General features: G+C 39.8%; 2 protein-coding genes across 6 annotated transcripts in view; one reads left to right on the forward strand and one right to left on the reverse strand.

Moving 5' to 3' along the window:
* Positions 1-18154, forward strand: part of LOC144091364 (uncharacterized) — a 218944-nt gene that overhangs the window by 19490 nt on the left and 181300 nt on the right. For all 4 annotated transcript variants that reach the window (XM_077623668.1, XM_077623679.1, XM_077623653.1 and 1 more), the window contains 2 exons: positions 12452-12586; positions 17671-17774. The gene's annotated coding sequence lies outside the window, so the exon portion shown is untranslated. The remainder of the gene's footprint in view (positions 1-12451; positions 12587-17670; positions 17775-18154) is intronic.
* The window catches only part of unc13c (unc-13 homolog C (C. elegans)), an 88934-nt gene that overhangs the window by 9683 nt on the left and 61097 nt on the right, over positions 1-18154 (reverse strand). Inside the window, exons 19-28 of one of the 2 annotated variants that reach the window (XM_077623629.1) lie at positions 13405-13531; positions 12428-12524; positions 12040-12183; positions 11398-11475; positions 9339-9416; positions 5017-5105; positions 4518-4655; positions 2784-2907; positions 2567-2626; positions 578-658 (exon numbers count right to left, since the gene is read on the reverse strand). In XM_077623629.1, the coding sequence (XP_077479755.1) occupies positions 578-658; positions 2567-2626; positions 2784-2907; positions 4518-4655; positions 5017-5105; positions 9339-9416; positions 11398-11475; positions 12040-12183; positions 12428-12524; positions 13405-13531 (1016 nt within the window). Of the gene's footprint in view, positions 1-577; positions 659-2566; positions 2630-2783; positions 2908-4517; positions 4656-5016; positions 5106-9338; positions 9417-11397; positions 11476-12039; positions 12184-12427; positions 12525-13404; positions 13532-18154 lie in introns of both variants that reach the window. The other variant, XM_077623620.1, reaches the window with a different exon arrangement.

The raw sequence follows: 18154 nt of genomic DNA on the forward strand, positions 1-18154 counted from the left end.
TTGATCCAAAGCAGCAGGTAGTCGCCTCAGATTTGGCACAATTAATGTTTCTTTGGTGTGGCGCACACTCCATGACTCCCAATTTTTTATGCCACACAATGACTAAATTGTCATAGCAACCACCCAAAAGTCGAATAGAAGAGGATTAAAATAACACATTGGATTAAAAGAGAAGCATCTTTGTCACTATCATGGCAACCCCCAGATCCGATACTTTTGTAATCAGTTCAACCGCCTTGTAAAGGAAAATTAAGGACCAATTATCCAATAAAAGAAAACTGCAGACAACCGATTGTTGAAATATATCATTGGACCATCAATATGAACTAATTAGTATTTTTCATGGAAAATATATGTGGCTTTAGTCGTGAAACCAGCATAAAATATCTTGTAAAACCTGATGACTAATGAGCAAAGGGAGGTTCCTGCATCACAGAAAAGTATATAAACCAAGTGCCTAAAATGTGAATTCGATTTTCCTGCCGCAGGGTAGCCCAGGAGCATAAAAATAAGGGCTTTATGTTAGCCAACGATTAAGGTCTCTTGGGCCAGCTGCCCTTTCTGACATAATCCTCACCTTGATAGTGGGAAGCACAAGGTCCATGGCTGCACATTGACGTGGAGTCAGACTCCTTGCTTCTTCACGGGTGACATGCTCCTGTGGTGAACAAACACATCAAGTTAAATATTAAGCAAAAGAAAAGGCAGGAGCTACGCAATTTGTTAATCATAAGCTGTGGGCATCACAAATGCAGATTTTCGACAGGCGAATGGGAATGTTGCCATATTGCCTTGGGATTAGAAAATTCATATTAATCATAAGCAGTGTAGTCCCGAAAAATATCAGGACACTCTAGAATGGATCAAAGTTTATTATAATCATCGTTAACACACCAATGCCGACATCGATGAAGCAGTGAAGAGAAAATGTGCTGTACATCCCATCCCTAAAATTAGATCCTGCGGATGAAACATGAAACCCACTAAGATTTTTTTTATGCATACGCCTTTAATCAATCGTCAGCGTCAGCTTTAAATTGATTTCCATGAGCCAGCGTCAGACTGAAAGCACTTTAATTAACGTCGCTGCTAAAATGCGAGTCAGGTGCCAAATTTTACCACACCCATTTGACTTTAATAGAAGTAAGCCAAAAAAACAACACACAGAATGACAATTCTTCTTATACACAAGTAACAAGAGGTAAGAATAATTCCAATGTTGAGAGTAAAAAGGAATTTTAATCAAATATCAGTGCTTTCACATTGTTCCCCTAAAATGATTGGAATCCTTTTATTGAGCCCTATTAAAGCAAACGTTCTCATCATTCTTCTTATCATATTATGTGTCCATGTTTAGCTTGTGCTTTATATGCCACTGATGTTTGCCAAACATGAAAAGAAAAAAAAGTCACAGTTGTAACCACTCTGTGCCAATAAATTCTCCAACGGTCTCCATCTGTAGTTGAATAATAAACGCTTCTGCTAACCTTTTGCTCCTATATTGTAAAATGGACATTCTGAAAATCCCTTAAATTAGATAATTATGACTCATGACCATCATTAACAAGAGGATGATAAATGGCTTTAACGCTCGAGGAAGGATAGAGACACACGCCCATCTGTGTTCTCCTCTCCAGATGTCAATGCCTTAAGCATAACAGAGTCTCCCATAAGATGAGGAAGGTTGTCAGTGAAGCAATGCGAAGTTAAATGCAAACATTGGGTGCATCCGTTAAATACTTCAGGTATCGACAAACCGTAGAGGTTTGCAAAAGCGCAAGTTAATGAAGGCTGAGACATGATTCGTCTTAATTTCACATCAGCAATTAAACGTGTAGCCTAAATGAACGATATAAAGGTGCTGCAGCAGTGGCAAACACATGTTTCGGTTTTAACAGATGTTGGGATCCACCATTCCTCCTTAACGTTGCATAATCTTTCTGGGCATAGTGTGAAAACAAGCGTGAAGCTTATTACACATTGACTTGATGTTGAACTGCATTTATTGGTAAAGTCCTTCAGGACATGGAGGACACTATTGACCCATGGTAGTTATCAGACCACAACGGAATGTGTCTAACACGTTTTTTGACGAGTTCCACTTATTCTCCAGAGCGTCTTATGTAGTCTGGAAATGCGGTATTCATATTTAATTGATAAAATCCCATTTCTTTCGGTCGCACATCCTGGAAACACTGGCTAGAAAATGTACTGTTTCATGCAAGGATCAAAGACGTATTTTGCATACAGCCATGCATTTACTAGTTAGAGAACAGCACATTGTTCAAGTACTGAAACGTTGAGCGACTCCAGCTGTCTTGTGAACATTCCTGTTCATATAGTGTATCAATTTTATATTATTAATACTTGTAAGATTGTAAAATATGTAATACTTATCATGCATACCAGTACATAAGAAAAGCCCTGTGCATTTAAAGTGGATAGCCTACAGCATTTGTCATATTCTGCCTGACTATAAAACAATTTCTGTGCCGTATACTGATGGTCGCCAGAATGTTTTATGAAGCAAACCTGCATGAGCAGCGGAATGATCAAAGTGGATTACCTTCAATTTGGACAATTGTCCCAAATCCTTTGCAGCATTGAAGATCATCTGAGCTCCTTGCTGCTGGAAGACAGAATACATTTTTTAAATTATTGTGACATAACATGATGTACCTGAAGGATATTATCACTGTCGTTAAGAGGGAGAGCGGCACAATTATTCATGGGAACATAAATAAGATTAAATGAAACCAGTTTGCATTTCTGATTAAACTTACGCTCTGGTCATTCAGCGGCGGCAAAACAATGGTCCTCTCGATGGTGTTCAGCACGATCTTCCATAGCTCTTTGAGGACGCGTTTCAGCACTGTCTTCTCACAAATCTTGGCAAATAGCATCAAACTGAAACGAGTTAAAAAAAAAAATCAACTGAACATTTCAAGCATATGTTTTAAACGGCTCCACAAGATGTCTACAGAAATAATTGGATTAGATGTTTGTGTTTGTAAGCCTGATATGAGAGAAAATATCCAACTTGTTACGCTTTTTTAAAATCTTCCGGCTGACATTTACTCTGACTAATTCCCATGGAGGATTTGGAGGACTGAGAATTTCCCCCATGCAAACCATTCAGAATTTCTTCCCATTTCCATAACAAATCATTTTACAAGTTGACAATGGTATGAACAGGGCGTGGACTGCAGTAACAACAAACGAGAGCGTCGAGTTAAAAGGGCTTGCAGGCTGTTGGCTGCTTGCCATTGGCGCCACACAATGCTCGATGGATCAATTTTGTTCAAGCCAAGAAACCACAGTTTAATATCATCATGGCAGACCAATCAGTCAAACCAGGTGGAGTGGATGGATTCCAAATACAGGCTGAGGGAATGTTGCATTCTCAAAAAATCTCAAGGGACACACTGCCTTGAGTGGTAATTAAGGATATAACCTGAAAACGACTGCTTATGCACTCTTGACACAGACAGACTTGTGTGCTGTATACCTTCTTAGGCTGCCCAGAGGGTGGACTTTTTCCCCTCGGACTCAAAGTCACCCCTCTCCAAACATGGGTAGAGAACAAAGTCAAGAATACAGACCCATCCTCCCACCTGAAGGTGCAGGGAGGTTACCTTCTTGTCTACCTGGGTGAACCGCAATGTACAGGCTCTAAACCGCAGGGTTTATGCCCACACCTGCTTGTTGCCTCTCACCATGGGCAACTGCATTGTGAACCTCACACTTCAACTTGTTCTCCTTCCCAACCAGAGAAGTTACATTGGAAGTCCCAAGTTCCAGGTTTTGCTGCCAGGGATTGGACCACCAATGACCCTTCCTTTGTTGATCTGATCTCCTTGGCTTGGAAGCAATCGTAAAAGTAGATGAGATTGTAATATTTTTAATATTGTTAACTATATTTACTCTTTCATTGGTAGACCGATGGCAGATTTTTCAACAAGCTGATGCAAAATGAAATCATATGTAAGACATTTATTAGTCAAGTAAATGTTGTAAGATTAGTTTGAAATTAAATGTGATGGGACATCTAAGTGTGTGCATTGCTTGCAATTTTTCTTCAATTTCAGGTAGGGCTCTGTCCTTATCCCTCACAAACAGCAGTGGTTTACTGTAATCCTAAAATGTGTCACTGAATTCAATGACTGATACCTTGAGGGACAGAAATGAACTCGTACTGTACCTCTATTTATGGCAGTACATTGTGGAGATGGGAGAAAGGATTAGCATTTCCATAGCAAAAAGAGGATTCCCCCTGTAAAATTTCATTGACCTAAATGCTCCTTTGACAATGACTGAAAGAGATTTATAAACCTTAGCTGAAGCGCTTAAATCTTTGCGGCTGTTTCAGAAATAGGGTCTTTCTCACATTAATCATTTTCTTCTTTCATTCTGGTTTTGAGAAGGGGCGTTACAAAGAGTTATAGTTTCAGCATTCATAACTCTTTAGAGCTAATTTCACCACTTGCAACCAATGAACACAATGAGATGACACCTACTTTTTATCCAGAAGGTCCATCAGAGGCCGAAGAACAGTCTCAGCATCCATGGCAGCGTGACTTCCCTTGGCTGAACCTTTCATTTGGACAAGTTCTTGGTTCATCTGCTTCACGCAGTCCTCAATCACCGGTTTGAAACTTTGGATTCGAAACAGAAGATGTTGTCCGTGTGATGTGTATTCACATTTTTTTACTTGTCTTAAGCATTGATCGATCTAACCTGAAGTAGAGAACTATTCCCCATAAGGGTGTAAAATTCAACGTAATGAACAACGCTCAACAATATGGCTTGGTAGACATAAGGTCATAAAGTATTGTCGTTAACTCCCGAACGCTGGCCGTAAAAATTTAACAGCGTATGTTTTCCTAAAAAGTTTTTTTTTTGCCAAACGTGACATGGCTGAAACTGCTGAACCTGATCGTAGTTGGTGTGCGCATTAGATTAGTGGCATAATTAGTCTAATTGAGAAACTTGTGCATGGCCTCCACTGACACTCACCTGGAGCCGAGGACGCCGCTGAGCTCATCCAAAACAGTGTTGAGTTTGTTTTGCAGCTCCTTGAGCAAATCACTGGCCTCTGCATCCAGCTGTCATAGTAGGAGAAAAGATTAACAGTTACTGCACGGTTTGACTCCACAGAGCTGCCACCCCATCTTACAATTCTGCAGATGCCTGGGCTGAAATGAGGAAGGGGGCCGTGTGCACGGACGGCAGGGAGGGGGGCATTTTTGATAACCTGTTTGCCTCCCGTTCGTTCCGCGTACCATCTGTGCCGAGCATCGCTTTGAATACAAATGGATGGCTCCGAGCCAAGCGCGGCCACAAGATATGGCGTTGGCGAAGTAGAAGCAGCCAGCTAGCAGGAGCCCACTTGGGCAATGCTGCGTGCACTAATGCATAGCATATAGTTGACCCAGCTGAGAGAGTATGGCAAAAAAGGCAAGTGTGTTCCTATATGGACTACCTTGCATTAGTCCATGTTTTTTTACATATGTTCTTTCTATTTTTAAACCAAAAGGCAAGTGAAGTGCAGGGTTGCCCCTAGATAACCTGCAAAGCCTTGTGGTGAATACATTAATCAACCATTATTTTTTTTTTAATAAAGTGTTTTCAAATGCACTGTTGTAATTGTCAACATATCTGGGCACAATCTTGAAATTGAGTTTTAGCGACCAAAGTACCAATAGAAAGAAACATTGTGGATATTCTATTGTCCATTCCTTTATGAGCCATGACACAGTTTGATTGGCAAGTCTATGTGGGTGTGAGCTGTTTCTTGGGTGGAAAACAATGTCTAAGAACAATCACCACTGGCCCCTGAACAAGATGATGGATAGGGTAGACAAAAACAAGTGTTGGTACTTAGCCTTGAGCTTAAATGAAGCTTTTATTCTCCAGAATCGATTTAGTAACTACAAATTCATATACACTACTGTGCATGCATTCAATTAAACTAACATATCGGGTCGCTATGAAATAAAAACACAAATATAAAACATCTATGTTATATCAGTGTTTTCTAGTAATGATTTGGTTGGTTTGTTCCCCAGGCTTTTTGCACCGTATTCATATGCTCGCTCATGAACATATTGCTTCTTCTATCACCCTAACATAATAAACCGAGGCATCTACGATTTTTCTGATGCCAAGAAAATTGTGTGAATGTTGGACATGTTATTTCATAAAATAAGTGAAGGCTATGTTAGAGTGATAGTAGAAAAGAAGCATTAGTTTCAAATTCCTAGGAAATGTTTTTCCCTGACCTCGGGAACTGTTGTCTCTCTTTTCTAAGGTTCCTCACTTTAATGGCAATATGAATGAGGAAAAATCCAAGTAATTTGCTTGATACCCGAAGAACTGCAAATTCAATTCTGACTTCAAATCATCGCTTGTGCTCAGATCAAAGTCTTCAATGTAATGCTGTTTACTAAGAGAGAGTTACAGAGGTTTCAATATAATTATCAAGCTACGCCTCTGTAGCTACCAAACGGCAAGAATTTGTCCTGTGAAATGTCAAGTTTCAGATAATGTTTCAACAGTTGTTTGAGGGAAGTAATTCGGAAAGCAACACAAACGGGTAAATGAAGGGTTGAAAAACTGTCTAAAACAAGATTCAGCCAACAAAATTGGGAGCCAACGAGACTGAAATAATTAAACGGATGTTAGTCTGGTTATTGCTGATGTAGTCATGCTCTTGATCATCATATCGGCACTTTAGAATTTCATTGCGAACCGAAAGCAATTATGCAATTTATGGTCATCATTACAGAGGAAAAACTAAAGGAGAAATGTCAACAATACGCATAGCTTTTCCTGAGATAAACCCGTTTGTCATGAGATGTGTTTGACACACCTGCTCTAGCGAGAAACAGATCATGATCTGCATGACCAAGACTAGGAACATCAATTTTCTACATAAAGATTTGTCATCCTCTTGAAACCAAAACGTGACCTGGCTACATGCTGAAGGACCTGTTCAAAATATAATGGATAGGTTTGTGAGTGTGACTGTATTCGTATGTGTGGGCAGGAGGAGCAACAAGTCATAATGACATATTTCTAAAATGGCCTTAATTAAAGGATTGGCAAACAGGGTAAGGGGGCAGGAAGCAAGCTAAAAAAATAGATGGAAACGCATGTTTTTTTAGTCATTTTCCCTACATTGCCTGTGATGGTGAGCCAGAGCAGTCTGTCCTAAAGGGTAATGGGCAAGTCGAATTCCGTATGCTCTGTGGCACATGCGGCTGGAAGGGTTTCGGAGTGGACGGGTGGGCTGGAGTGAAAGAAAAGCATATGAAAGGTGGCAGGAGAGAAGGGGAACGTGTTCGTGCTTTTTTACGTCATTCGGTAAATGGTGGGAAAGGGTTGTTGACGAGTACTATTAGACACACCTTACAGAAGGACACAACCCCCTCCTCCTGGAGAGAGAACACAAAAATTGAAAAGAGAGGAAAGGGATATTGGGAAGGGTGGATGTCAGGGACATGGGGAATTACAACAGGAAACAAAATGCAAGACGAGACAAGGTATTAGATACTTGAAAAGAAGCATGCATCGAAGTCAGAATAATCTTTATAGTGGCAAGTGAGACAATGAGTTTCACACAGGTTTTATCTCAATGCACCTTGTTGAAAAAGTTTGGGAATCTGAGTAGATCGGGTGGGAAATCTGCATTGTGCTCTACCACACATTTTACAAATCTTTGATCTCCAATCTTGCTATCCTGATTCAGACACCATTCGTCAATGCGGATTTAAATTTTATCGAGTTAATAATCCTGGTAAAGCTGTGGTTTTAGCAAATAGGCGATGCTGATTTATCTTCTAGACAGCTACATGGAAAATTGAGAGGAGTTCTCAGCGTACCACAACTAAAGTGACATGATCTTCTGTCACGAGGATTCCCGTTTTTGTAGGTACATTATTGTCAGTATTTATCCCAAACACCGGCCCCATTCTAATTATTAAAGTTCCTTACACATCTCTTCAGGTGACAATTTCTTGGGGGTTTTAAACAGCCTAACTGCTTGTCATTCTACTTAAACCAATTTGACAGAGAACTCTGAGGAGTAAAAACTGACTGCAACTCCAAAGCAGATGTCTTTTCACTTTGGGGCCAGATATCAAATACTACTGTAGTGACATAATGTATGGGCAGTGGTAGAATATGTGACTGGTGGGGTAGTCAAGATTGAGTTTATACTTCCAATTCAGGCTATGTTTACGTCGCAGGTTAGAGTGTCTCAATTCCGTTTTGTTCTTGTCTTTCTCCTGAGTGAAATCTTTTGTTCATGTTCTAAACAGGCTCAGTCAAATTAAAGCGAACATTTTCAAATATGATCTAGGTCACATTTGTATGTGGATTTAAATCCGATACTTGCCATATTTTTGGGAATGTGGCAGTGGGCTGAACTGTTGCTTAGCAACGGTAAAATGGCAAGAGTAGTATAATGTAGAGGAAAATCACAACATACATGGAGTGTTGTAAAAACATTGATCTACTGTCATTGCTTTTAAGAAAATTGCTTGGACAGTGAGAAATCATGGGCCTCTGTGTTCCATACACAACTCCTAACCACCACTACTACTATTACTACTACTACTACTATGACTACTACTACCACTACAGTTCCATCAAGCAGTAGTTAACACAATACAATACTATTACTATCACCACCATCACCACCACCACTAATACTGTTTTATAATCTGGTGTGGCTTGTATATGAAACAAATTTTAAGATAATTGAAAATGCGCCCTATATTCCAGCGTACCTTATAGGGCGGAAAATGCGGTACATACGCAACTGTAGTGTGGCAACATTTTTACAATGCCTGAAAAGTGTTTTTGCGAAGAGTACACGTTCCATACTATTGCAAATCTGTCCCATTGATCTATCCAATTGGCTACCTATCCCTTATCTGACACCAGCTACGTTCAAGTGCGGAACACTGTGTTGAAAATACTGATTAATTGCCCACAATTACACAAAATAAGCCTTTTTCTTGATAGTTAACGTCACAAGTGGGAAAAACTATTGAAATTTTACCGTAGCAAGTAAAGATAAGAGGTGGAAATATGATACCAACAAACTGACAGGCCAGAATAGTCGACAGGACTGATACAAGGGAAACTGAAGGAAGGATTATGGGGAAACACTGTCAGGGTCAATGCCTTTTCACTTCCAATAAATGTCACCTGAAATGCTGATTTACATAATCATGACCTAGCACTCATTCCTTGGGCTGAGAGCTGGTGTAAGGTTGTGTAGTTTAAGCTTCTGTTGCTTTTACTAAGCCAATTTGCTAAATGAGACATACCTGTTTACCTCCCATGGACTCAAACATCTTCTCCAACTGGACTCTGAGCTGCTGAATGTTGTTGAGAAGAATGCAGGGCTGTCAGAAGAGGTTGGAAACAAATGACCGTCAGCACGCCATACATATTTAATGTCCACGTCTCACAGAAATAAATGACAACCTCAAGTGTGCGGAAGCAGCATGTGGGGCTCCAACTTACTCATGAAATGGAAAATGTATTGCAAAAACGTCAACAAACAAAGGGAAAAAATGTGCAGGGATCGCAAACATATATCAGTTTTGATTTCCTGACACATCATCTATAAAAGAAATGCAAGGCGTCTACACAACATTGTCAGTCTGCGGAGTAACATAATACTACAGGGAGAGCAATGCCCGCTCTGAATACGTCGGACGTATCGATTTTTCGGTTCCCCGACAAATTTAACAGATGACGAGCATTAATCACGTAGACTTTTTATGCCAGCTTGCCAGTAATTCAGGCGTTCCCATTCTTCCCTTCCCATTTTTTAGTTAGCTGAACATGACGTGCATTACTTTTGCTAAATAGTAGGAATGTACTTATTTGGTAATGAACAGAGCTGGCACTATTGGTTGATTAGAAAATGAATATAGCAAATGAAGATTTCTCTGAAACAGAATACGATCCTTAACCTTTCAGAGGACGACAACTGTCGAAAGTGCCCCAGTAACTTCATATTATAGTGACAGATAAAATCATGTACCGTATTTTGCTGTTTAATATACCTGGGTATATTAAATGATTTTTGCTTTTTTGAGCCTCCCGTTTGTGCACCATTTAATATACTCCTGCCGTTTAATATATATTAAACGGTATATTAAACGGCAACTCGGCTTTTTTGGTAAGATTTGTATGTTGTTCATGGGGGCATAATTATAGATACTTAAGTTCATTAAAATTCCAGTCAGACTTTATCCAGCAGTATGTAGTTCTAGTCTGCAAAACGCATAAAGAGTGCGTAGTGCAGGGGGTCAAACCGATTCCGCCGAGGGCCGCAGTGGGTCCTGGTCTTTGTTCCAACCGATCCAGTGCCGACATTTTAACCAATCAGGTGTCTTCTAAAATAATTAGCACCTGACTTTAATTAACTGATTACACTTGCAAAAGGTATCCTCTTGTTGAGTTGGAATGAAAACCTGCACCCACTGCGGCTCTTTGAGGATCGGTTTGACACCCCTGGTGTAGTGGAGCGTACCTTCCCATTTGTGCGCCATTTAATATACCCCTGCCGTTTAATATACCCGGGTATATTAAATGGGGGGTTATATTAAACAGCAAAATATGGAAAACATTTGTAAAAGTCTTATTTTCTTTTCTAACTGTTGTGTCCTCGCAAACGTCCCCCCCAACACACCCGTCCAAATCACTTTTATTGTAGTATGATTTAAAGCAGTGTGTTGAACATTAATGTTTTAACATCAAATTGAAAGACGACAAAATGTTAGTGGCTACTTTATAAATCACAACTCAAAATCTTCATTGAATAGTCTACACACCGTCCTCATGATAGTCTGCGTATATTTAAGGCTTTCTTCAGCTACGATACTAAAATAGAAATGAAGTATATTGTTGAGTTAAGTAAATGCATTGCTGCATTTATCAACTCTGCGTCACAATGCAAAGAAACAAACATCATTAAAGCAATTGCATTTGGTTTGATGTATTATCGCCACTGCATGACTCAGATGCCTTTTTTTTCCCTTTGTCGAGCAGGATATCTGTTTTCTCCAGAGTGAAAAGAAAAAGAAATATGTACCACAGCAAAGACCAGTGGGTGTAATTAGGGGGCTGTAAGGGCCCCCCTTCGAGTTAATTCTTTGGTCATCTGTCACATTAAACATCTGACGCAGAGGGCAAAAAATACAACGTCTTTGGGCCAGTCGGGAGATGAGTAATTACACATTTAAGTGCATTACGGCCCACAGTGCTCTAGTCGGCTGACAACGCTTCTATTTCCTGTTAAAGTGTCTCATGAATGGACCTGAAATATTTATCTCAACTCTTTGTCATGAATTTGCATCAATGGAACACACTTACCACATTCTCCTTGGTCAAATATAAAGGGAAATCTTTGGAAATGATTGCAGCATACTGCAGAAGAACTTTATTGATAGTCTGTATGGGGAAAAGAGAGTCAGCATTATTTTTGAAATATTTGCTTGTCCTATGAAGGAATTACAGCTATGTATAGGGAAAAGAACAAGCATAAAGATCAATATGGTTGTTTTTTACTGCATAAAAAGGCTATGAGGAAGAGAAATATTGTATTCCATTGCGAGTGTTTGTTGACTTCAAAAGTCTTATTTGCAAATATTCTCTTTTATCTTGGTTTATTTCTTTATATTTCTCATTAAAATCATTAAAATAACAAAAGGGAGAAAATTATTAGTTTCATTTGGAAATATTTGTGGGTTTTGTTTGTTTGTTATTTAAATGATAAAAAACACTTAAATCCCTTTTTTTGCTTCAACAAACAGGAAATATTCTAATTTCATTCCTCAATTAAAAATATCAACTTAATCATTACTTAATTATTTTTAAAAGGTAAAAAAAACCTACAAAAGTTTTATAAAAATTTATTTTTTAGCAAAAATCTAATTTGCATATGATTTATTTTTGCAAACTTAATGGGGATGATTTTAGTCCCCACTAGATAGATTAGTTCCAAAAAGACCAGACCTTGGCAAAGCGGCACATGAAGTGAGCCAGAGCTTGAGGATTCGGACACTCCAGCTTTTTAATGATCTCAAAGCTTTGGTTCAGCTGTGTAAACACGTCCACCACCGAACAGGAGAAGAGAGCATGCTCGGACGTCTGCTGGAACTGTAGTTGAACAAAAACACAAGAAAGAATACTGCTTTGGATCATATGGCATAAGGGTTATGTTGGTTTCTTATTGTTTTATCAAGTCCCATTCATATTCTTGACTTTCTTCTCTTTGAAATTACTTTTTATCTGAAGAAGCGGACTTCTTAGCCAGCCGTCTTTGACCAATTTAAAAAAAGCAAATATTACATTGAGAACTCACAGAAACCTTGCTATGCCTCCCAATATTTTTTATACTCACGCCATCTTTCTTGTCTCTCTCCAGAGCCCCATTGAGGAAATCCATGGCCACATCCTCATTCTCGTCGAGCCACTGAATGACAAATGGCTCGAACCATCTGAAAAAGAAAACACTCATTCAAAACGAGCTGCATTCACGAAAGCGCTTGGCTGAAGTCAGGTGAGAACGTTTGACTCCATTTGAACAAAGTGACTCCTGACACAACTTCATTTATCTTTCCCTCACCATCATTGGTACATTTCAGGCATTATTGTGGTGCTGCCCAACTGTGTCAATAAATCAGGTGTAGCAAAAGCATATATTTGAAATTTCACTTCTTATCATGGAAACATTAAAAATTATCTCTAACTTAGTCCTTTTCCATAGTGCTTTTCAGTTTTTCTTAATTAACCGGTGCAAAAATATTGCTACGGTAGATTTAAAAGGGAATTCCGATAGGCTGTTTAGCATGAGTATGGCATTTCCATGACCGGACGTTTCGTCGAAAGACGTTTGGGCCCCGGACGTTTGGTTGACCGGACGTTTGGTCGACCGAACGCTTGGTCGACTGGACGTTTGGTCCCCGGACGTTTGGTCGACCGGACGTTTGGTAGAACGGACGGGCCGTCGACCGGACGTTTGGTAGAACGGACAGGCCGCCGACCGGACGTTTGGTCGCCGGGTTCGCTCGCTGTCAAATTTATGAGAGAGAGAGAAGGAGAGTTTACTGTTGAAAGCGAGCAACCAGGTAATCTCTCGCTCTCAAAATTATAATCATGAGAGAGAGATAGAGAGTCCGTTCTACCAAACGTCCGGTCGATGCCCCGTCCGTTCTACCAAATGTCCGGTCGACCAAACGTCCGGGGACCAAACGTCTTGCGATGAAACGTCTGAGTGCCGGCATTTCAGGGTGACAGCATGTTTTCACAGGTGATACATTTTGAGTATATACTGATAGAGTGTGTTTACTTGTAGGAAAGCGTTGCTTTTTTACTTACAGAGAATATTCCGGTGGTACCCCCTTGAAGGCTGGCACTTCGCGCACATACTCATTATGGAACCATTTGACTTTGAAGTGAAGATTCATGTATTCAGTGCTTTTGCATAAGCGGTGCTTATCATGCTCTGGAATGCAGATTAAAACACAAGAAAAGGAAACCGGTTACCGAGGTTTATGCATGAATGGTGAAGCCCCACTGGATTACCTCCATGGTTAATATTATCCAATAAAATGATTTTTTTTTTTAAAAACAGCCACTCAAACTCAAAGAGAACAATCTAAAGAAATATTCATAATAAGAGACTAAGGAAACTGTTCAGGCTTTTAACAAAAATCTTCACAGGCACAATTATGCCAACGTCCCTGTAGCTATTGATGGCATTAAATAACAAAAAGTGGCCAGCAGCTCCCTTCAGAAAAGACAGAAAACCCTGAATGACTCCAGAGAAACTGAGAATAAATCCCTTTTTAGCTGAATTGATGCTGGGTCGTTACATCTAGCTTGCTTCACATATTTTGGAACAATTAAACCTTTCATTGGGTTCCCTTTATCGTGATTAAACAGTTGAGAGAGAAAAAATGCTGTCAAAATGAACAAGCGATATGCAAACGCAAATTTAAATAGTTTCCAGTTTATCTGACATTTCTTTTCCAACTTGCTGCAAGGCAAAAATTGTGGAGTAAAATATGTTTATAGGAATAGAATGCAATATTTGTTGTATTTTTGGCAGGGTCACACCCAAAATCTACAGAATTTGTCTGTACAGGCGCCGTGGAAAAAAAGAAAATGGAAAAAATACAGTCACGCAAGTGAAGAGCGGTACAAGACGAGAGTAAATTCTCTGTCAAGTTTCTCCAGGACGAGATTAAAAATGCAGTGAAAGGAAAGCTCACACAAACGCGTGCATGAGGTGTGAATGAAAAGTCAAGATAAGCAGACTGTATAGATGGCATTTCCCTTTTAAAGGAGAATACATATGAGGTTTAGTGTTGCCAAAGTACACCAACACCCCCAAGAGAATGTTTTCACAAAACCATCTGGTGAATGCAAATATTTTTTTCCTTGTTTAGTTACAATCACAGATCACAATATTCTCCAAGTACCTGGAGAAAACCCACGCAGGCCCAGGGAGAACATGCAAACGCCACACAGGTGGACTGACCTGGATTTGAACCCAGGACCCTAGAACTGTGAGACAGACTCAGGCAACAGATAAACAAAAAACAGCAATAGTAGTGCTAACTTAGCACGCTGATAGGTTCACCAATTAGGTAACAGATACACTTTAAGATAAGGAAGACATCGGACGCATATCCAGCTTTATCTTGCAAGAGAGAATCTAACCGACGCGCCTTCGTCCAGGTTCATTCTCCAGAATCGAATCCTCTCCTGCCCATTTAATTGCATTAGAGTCAAAACAATTAAGGTAATCTATTCAAAACAATTGCATAAGAGGTAAACCAAGCAAGCCTCTATTCAAAACCATTAAGGTCAGAAATCAAAAGAATTGCGAGTCCTTTCGGAGGGCGAACGGTATCGCCACCTGGACCGGAGTCCAAGTCAAAACAATTAAGAGTCCTTCCCGGATCTTCAGTGTGAGCTTGCGACCGTGTGAGAAGTCGAGGTTACAAAACAATATAGGAGTCCTCCCGGATCCGTGTGAGAGGTCAAGGTTTCAAAACAATTTTGATAAGTACAGCTGGATAGAAGAGCGTTTTTCCCGTTGTAAATCAAGAGCGTTATTCTTGCAAAAGATGTATAACAATGCAAATTTATAATAATAATTCAAACACACGCCATTCATCAAATCTAACCTTTTCATGTCAGGAATCGAACTCTGACATTTTCGGTACTCGGTCGTTTGGCCGCCGGTGTTTTGGTCGCCGGTCTTTTGGTCGCCGGTCTTTTGGTCGCCGGTCTTTTGGTCGCCCGGAAGGTTATTGATAATTACCATTTCAATCGTTGCTCAAATTCACTAAATACAAACTGCAAATTATTATTTAGTCATACTTAATGCCATATTAATTATTAGGCTAAAGAAAAGCTCAAAATTTCCCATACGTTTATTGTGTTTTGTTGGAGAACTTGTTAAGACCCTGACTGACGTCCGGTCCTAAGGGGACAACTCATGTACATATGAACTCTTATACACTCAAACGTCCGCTCAGTGAAACTGCTCATGGCCATTGTTGGCTTTTATTGATGCGTAGACCGTGTTGTTTTACCTTGTTTTGTCGCCTGTCTTATGGTCGCCTGTCTTTTGATCGCCGTTCTTTTGGTCGCCCATTGTTTGGGTCCGGGTGACCAAAAGACCGCGACCAAAAGTCCGGCGACCAAAAGACTGGCGACCAAAAGACCGGCGACCAAAAAAACGGCGACCAAACGGTCGCACACGGACATTTTCGACCTATTTCATGCAAAGTCAGATGGGGACTAAATATAATTGTGCATAGCATCTTGTCAAAAATGAAGCTGAATAAGTCAACAATAAGAAATTAATATACACGACTGCTTCCATTTAACTCGCACCACCTCGACGGTAACTCAATAGACGGGTTTGGATCTAGCTCAACGCAACTTGGCTGTCACGCCTTAATCCCGATAAGAACCACGAGTGCTTAGCCTGATGAATAGTGCTAACTAAGCCTGCCATCCTACACTGCGCTTTAAGCTCTCAGAAAATATTGCCAGGTGTTTAAATATGTTTTTCCCATACACATGCTTGTTGCATTTTCAAAAGCAAAAGGATATTGGGTGTCACTGGCTTCCAATGAGGAGGGAGATTCTGAAGGCGATTTAATGCTTTTCAGACACGCTCGCAGAAAGCGGCACAGCAAATGTCATATTTGTTTTGGCTTTCATTTTATCAGTACTCTTTGAATTGCGACACAACAAAAATCTCGCTTTGAATCTTGCCTCGCAGAAACCTTATTTCCCTCTTCACTCCAAGCCTTCCGTTTAACTAAATATTTGTTGGATTTGTTCAACTTGTGCGTGGATGTTGACAGTTTGGCAAGGATCCCTGGAGCCCAAGTAAAAGACCTTCTTTGAATGCACTGCAATATCCTTCCTTAAATGAAACCAGGCAGCACCTTTCCTCTCCTTTGGGATCGCTGTTCCCTTCTACATCCAACTGTCAAGGGTGGATTAGTTTGAACTAGAAAAAGAAATGTAAAAAAAAGCAAGTTGTCTTTCTAGAAGCCAAATCTTTATTTCATTGCTGAAGGAGCATCATGTGAATGAGGAAGGTAATCAAAGGGAGAACATGGTTTGTTGTTCCATCGGTTTGTTGTCACACATGCAATATGTTAAAATATATCGCCGGCTATTAAGTGAAGGACCCCATGCAGATTAATCCCACCACTGCTGCATACTGTATATTTATTTACAGCATTTCACTTGGTTGTCCTACAGCAACAGATGGGTGCCATTTATGAGAAATTAAACACCTGGTGAACCTAAGTGTGTACATTACATCAGCATAATTGTTTTGCAGCATCCTCTCTCCACTTTTTAATTTATGTAGCTCCATTATATTTTTGTAATGATTTTCTTGTAGGGTACTCAAAAAGTGTTGAATATGGTTATGTTATGGATGTAATGGATTATTTTGGGATTGGCGGATGTCACGCCAGCTTGTTGGGACCAGACGAGGGACAGCTGTGGAGCTGCCATTTAGCTGCTGCTTATTGCTGGACTGGCTTTTTGAGGGAGAGAGTGGCATTTTTTTTACATGGCTGGGAAGTAAAGATACATCAGCTCCCATCAGCTGTTAGGCTCTTTAACCAAAAAATGGCTGTGTTAAGACCTACCGAATGCATGCATGTACATCTATATGTAGTATGTATATATGTGCTTATATATGTGTGTGTGTGTGTGTGTGTGTGTGTGTATATATATATATATATATATATCTCAGCAACATGCTTATTTATTTATGTATTTATTCATGTATTTATTTATTAACTTATTACCTATCTATTTATTTCTAAAATGCCTTTCCTATTTCTGCATCCTCTTGCTACTGTGACAACGAAATTGTCCGAATACGGGATGAATAAAGTTATCCAATCCAATCCAATATAAACTGTTTTTTGTGTAAATTGTTGAAGTTTAAATGACGCTCTGGGAGTGTCAAAAACTAAGATTTCAGAGTTCTGAATCCACAAAAGTACAAATTACTATATATTGCATACGTTTTATTTTTACTTATGTGATCTAAGCAACCCTGACTTAGCAAAGGAACCTCTTTCTCCATTCCAGCCCAACACAGCTTGAAGCCTGAAATAGGAGAGTCCCAGGGACGTGAAACGAGTCCGCTGGGAGCCTCACAGGAAAACACGGCAAAGATGCGTGACTTCTTGGCGGTGAGTCATCAGTGTTGTTTTTAGAAAGGCATTTAATGATTTAGATTCAACAATTTCTACCGGGAAAAGGAAGTGACAAGTGATTTTTTTTCGTGTATTTATCAGACGATTAAACTAAAATGACCATGTTTCAGTGCCAATAGCGGCAGTAGACGTCAAATCCAAATGCACACATCAATGCAGCCAATGATTTAATTCATTAAAAAACCCTGATTTGGTTGCCTGCCAATCACAGGGCACAAGGAGACAAACGACCAGCCACGCACAGGTTGGGGTGGTCAATAGAACTATCGTGCTTATTTTTGCTCCAAAAGGAATAGACACAACAAACGGTTTAAAAAAAAGTGACTATAACGATTACTTCCATACATTCCTAGTAT

The sequence above is a fragment of the Stigmatopora argus genome, chromosome 2 (assembly GCF_051989625.1).
Source record: "Stigmatopora argus isolate UIUO_Sarg chromosome 2, RoL_Sarg_1.0, whole genome shotgun sequence".
Lineage (NCBI taxonomy): Eukaryota > Metazoa > Chordata > Actinopteri > Syngnathiformes > Syngnathidae > Stigmatopora > Stigmatopora argus.